The sequence below is a fragment of the Etheostoma spectabile genome, unplaced genomic scaffold (genome assembly GCF_008692095.1).
Source record: "Etheostoma spectabile isolate EspeVRDwgs_2016 unplaced genomic scaffold, UIUC_Espe_1.0 scaffold325, whole genome shotgun sequence".
Classification (NCBI taxonomy): domain Eukaryota; kingdom Metazoa; phylum Chordata; class Actinopteri; order Perciformes; family Percidae; genus Etheostoma; species Etheostoma spectabile.
This window is the reverse complement of record NW_022605585.1, coordinates 24,379-29,211: the sequence shown is the minus strand read 5'-3', so window position 1 is coordinate 29,211 and position 4,833 is coordinate 24,379. Positions and strand designations below refer to the sequence as shown.

At 41.0% G+C, this 4,833-nt stretch overlaps 1 protein-coding gene across 5 annotated transcripts in view; it reads left to right on the top strand.

The window, feature by feature from the left end:
• The window catches only part of slc4a5b (solute carrier family 4 member 5b), a 73,107-nt gene that overhangs the window by 52,932 nt on the left and 15,342 nt on the right, over positions 1 to 4,833 (top strand). For all 5 annotated transcript variants that reach the window (XM_032511180.1, XM_032511179.1, XM_032511177.1 and 2 more), the window contains 2 exons: positions 2,243 to 2,423; positions 2,508 to 2,598. In XM_032511180.1, the coding sequence (XP_032367071.1) occupies positions 2,243 to 2,423; positions 2,508 to 2,598 (272 nt within the window). The remainder of the gene's footprint in view (positions 1 to 2,242; positions 2,424 to 2,507; positions 2,599 to 4,833) is intronic.

Below are 4,833 nucleotides of genomic sequence, written 5' to 3'. Positions count from 1 at the left end.
AAACTAGAGATTATCACGTTGTGAGGAAGCGGATCAGATTATTTACTTTCTCATAACAATGACAAACGGATTAATGGACAAAATAGTTGACGACTATTAACTCAATTACCTTTTGCAGCTCTATCGTAAGCCCGCAGTTCCATGACATATATCGTATTGTATCGACATCAAGCTTAGATATGTCTAAATTTTGGTATCTTAATATTGTGCTGTTACTGTTTATATTATTTGCCTTTACACTCATAGTCGTTCTAATCCACATTATGATGTTTTTTTATCAAATCTCATTGTCAATAGTTTTTGGAAGCCACCGTCAGATTAACCCTACGATATCCCCGCAATATCCACATCATTGTTCGGGTCCAAAAATTGTGATATCTGACGTTCTTTTAACTTAAAGGATATTAAGATAGAGCGTAGAGAGAAACTACCAAATATTCACATTTTTCACAAGCTGCAAAGGTTCTTCATTAAAAAATGACTCGAACCGTATATCAAATGTTTGCGATTAATTTAAATAGTTGAAAACTATGTGTAATCTTTGCAGCTCTACGCAACCGAATTCCAATCAGGCAGCCATTAAATGACAAATTGGACTTCCCCTCCCAGGTTAACTGCACGTCTTCTGTCTGTCTCTCTGTCTGCTCCTTCTTGTTTTCGGGGGTGGGAGAGTTTCCTCGGCACGGCCCCTGCGGGACGTGTTTTTGTGTCTTCAGCGGGCAGCCGCTCATCATCCTCAGCTCAACTGACCCATCTCATCTTTGAGAAATGCTTTCTGAGTTCAGCAAGTAAGCAAATTACACAGATGTGAAGGTAATGCACACATGGGGCGCTCTAACCTGCGGCTGATTTCTGAGGACTATGTTCCCTGGTCCTCAGGTCTCTGCAGGGTAAATCCAGACAGCTAGCAGACTACTGTCCAATCTGAGGATATGGGTACCTGGTCCTCAGGTCTCTCAGTGTATCCTAGACGCTAGCTAGCTAGATACGTCCACTCTAGGCTTGCGTTCCTGGTCTCTTCTGCGTAAATCCGACCGCTACTAACTATCTGTCCATCTGAGTTCTCGTTGCACGACCATGGTTATATAACTTGGTAGAAACTATTGTCACCTTTTCATCTCCTTTTTTGTCTCCTTTTTGTCTCCTTTTCGTCTCCTTTTTGTCTCCTTTTTCGTCTCCCTTTCGTCTCCTTTTCACAGCCTTTTTTTTTGTCTTTTTGTCTCCTTTTTGTCTCCTTTTTGCCGGCTTTTCATCTCCTTTTCGATGCCTTTTTGTCTCCTTTTTGTCTCCTTTTTGTCTCCTTTTTGTCTCCTTTTCGTCTATTCATTGCCTGTTTGTCGCCTTTTTGTCGGTTTTGTCTTGGCCTTGTTGTCATGGTAAATGCAGACATAGGACTATGGTTACCTGGTCCTCAGAGCCTCCTCAGATCAGGTCCTTTTTTTTTGCCTTTTCGTCTCCTTTTCGTCTCCTTTTCGTCTCCTTTTTGACGGCTTTTCATCGCCTTTTCGATGCCTTTTCGTCTCCTTTTCGTCTCCTTTTTTGTCTCCTTTTCATCTCCTTTTCACAGCCTATTTTTTGTCTTTTCATCTCATTTTTGTCTCCTTTTCGTCACCTTTTTGTAGCCTCTTTGTCACCTTTTCATCGCCTATTCATTGCCTGTTCGTCGCCTTTTTGTCGCCTTTGTCTTTGCCTTGTTGTATGGACAATTAGACTAGGACTATGGGTACTGTCCTCAGGATCTTCTGCAGGGTAAATCCAGACAGCTAGCTAGACTACCTGTCCCACACTGATGACTATGGTTACCTGGTCCTCAGTGTCTCGCTGAGTAATCCAGGACAGCTAGCTAGACTATCTGTCCAATCTAGAGGACTATGGTTACCTGGTCCTCAGGTCTCTGCAGGGTAAATCCAGACAGCTAGCCAGACTATCTGTCCAATCTGAGGACTACGGTTACCTGGTCCTCAGGTCTCTGCAGGGTAAATCCAGACAGCTAGCCAGACTAGCTGTCCTATCGGAGGTTTCTGCAGCATGTAACAGATGGAGAAGTCATCAGTTGATCCTTTATCAGCAACGACAGATCTGGCTCTTATAGAAGACCTCTATGCCCCGGTACAACAGTGCACACGTACAGTACGTCTCAAAGTCTCTGTCTTTTCGAGTGTGGTCTTGAGTCCTGAGACAACTCCTGAGATATCGTTCCAGATTGATGTATCGTTGCCCTTCCCACACTCTCTCTCACCAGGAGCAATGGTATAGACTACATGGAGTTGCGTCTGTGGATCGGCATCCACTCGTGTTTCCAGTGTTTCCTGCTGGTAGTCTCGGACGCCAGCTACATTATCAAGTACATGACGCGCTTCACAGAGGAGGGGTTCTCCAGCCTCATCTCCTTCATATTCATCTCCGATGCCATCAAGAAGATGGTAGGTAACATGTGCAGGAGACACATGTGCAGGAGACAAACAGGAGACACTCAGCAGAAGATAACACTGGTTTGTTCTCCACAGGTCGGAGCCTTGAAATATTACCCAATCAACCGTGGCTTCAAGCCGGACTACATAACTTCCTACAGGTGTGAATGCATCGCACCGGACCAGGGTGAGTCTGCAAAATCTTTTCTTCATGCGATTTAATCGCACAACAAAAATCTTTCCTCACATACGGGAATAACCGATGTGGTAAATGAAATATTTAGAAATGGAGCAAACCAATGTTACTTGAAGGGATAGTTGAGATGTTTTGATGTTTTGGGTCAAGTGAATACAACAACCCACCGGCCCGTTCTTGCATCATCGATGCATCATAAATGACGTCTTTTTTAATTTTAATTTGTATTGTTAGGTATGTGTGATATGTGTGATGTATGCGTGTATATGTGTTAGTTGTGTTATGGTTGTCTTGCTCTTAGATGCCTAAAATTTCCTTTGGGATGAATAAAGTATCTATCTATCCATCCATCCATCCATCCATCCATCCATCTATCTATCTATCTATCTTCTATCTATCTATCTATCTATCTATCTGATCTATCTTCTTCTATCTATCTTATCCTATCTACTACTCTCTTCTATCCTTATCTATCGTATCTATCTTCTATCCCTATCCATCCATCCATCTCCATATTCCCATCATCAATCCCTCTATCTAGCTAATCTCCTTCTACTATCTATTCTATTCCTATCCTACATTTCTATCTATCTATTTTTCATCTATTTCTATCCCTCTGCATCCCAAACGAAAGGAGGGTGGAGGAGGAAAAAAAAAAATTCATCGTACTGATGCGTAAACTAGGTACTACTCATCAATCTGTCTAGTCTATCTTCTATCTATCTCTCCCTCAATACTATCTATCTCAATCTCCATCCATCCATAAACTCTCTTAGTCTCTGCCGTGGTGGACCGCATAGCATAGGTCTATCGTGGATCGTAGCTGATGCTATCTCCGTAGTCTAAGCGAATCTATGCGTAGTCGATCTACTAAAATCTATCTATCTATCTATCTATCCTTGTTTTCATCCTTGTTGAATGATTTGTTGGCCAATCAAGATTTGAGTTGATGTTTGTTGCTTGATGTGTTTTCAACATTTTGGACTTTTTGTCTTGTAAGGTTTTATTTAAATTTTTTGACTTCTTTTTTTTCACATTTAAGGTTTTTTTTAATGCTTTTTTAAACTTCTATCTCCGCAGTTTTTTAATTTTTTTTTAGATGTTTTCTTTTTTCAATTACTTTTTCTCAACGCTTAAAAAAAAAAGCAGCTAAACACATTTAGACCCCTAAATACATCTTTATCCGTTTATTAGAGTATAACTTTTACCGTGCTGTCAGACGGCCCTTTACTACGGGGAACTGAAGCCGTTATCTCTGCTTTCTTCAAAGCCACCACATTGACATTGACAAAAACAGTAATTTTACCTCTCCGAACACAGGAGTTGCTTCTCTACGGCTGCCTCCGTCGGTTAGTTAGTTATTGTTAGGCTTTGGTGTCTTGAAAAGTTTGTTCTGATTCACCAAAGTCACGCAATAAAAATTAACACTAACAATATTATTAATGTGTATCATCAACATATAGTTAGGACATGACTGGACCCTGGTAGGATATTAGCAGGAAATCATTCTGTGGTTAATCAGGGAGATACTTTTAATTATTTACTATATTATTTGGTTTTTACTCTGTGATGATTCGTGTATCTTTTCTGTTTCTGCCTCGTTTTTTCGGCTGCTGTCTGACAAAGTGAGTATGTTAACGCTGGTTGAGCATGTTGGAGCATCATTTTAAGGAACTTGATTAGACGAACACCCACTGCCTGTAGGCTTGAAAGATGGCTCCGAAAAGTTAAAAACCCTTGAAAACTCTGAATGATTAGTATTTATGTAAGGGTTAATGTCCGAAGAGGTGTACGTTAACAGGTATTAATGGACGACGGCGAAGTCGCCAACATTCATTATTACCTGCTTAGGACACCCTTAGAGGGCATTAATCACTTATACCTTGGTCACTTGCCAAATCACATATTTTTAAAACATAACTATATATTTTAATTCATTTTACAATGGAAATCTAAAGTTTTTTCAAACAATAACTCTGTTTCCCTGGCTACGCCTGAGGCTTTGACTAATACCTGGAACAATCATTCCCATCCCATAAGATTCTTATGCAATGGAAACGCTGTTCACTGCTCCAGGGGATAGAACAGACCGTAGATACGACTTGCCTCCCTTAGCAACGGGAGATATTTATAGTCCGCTGAGCTCGTAGAACCCTTCAGCTCGGCTACGAGCCGGAGAGCTAACGCTATGCTAGCAAGCCCCAAAGTCAATAACATTGTGTACAG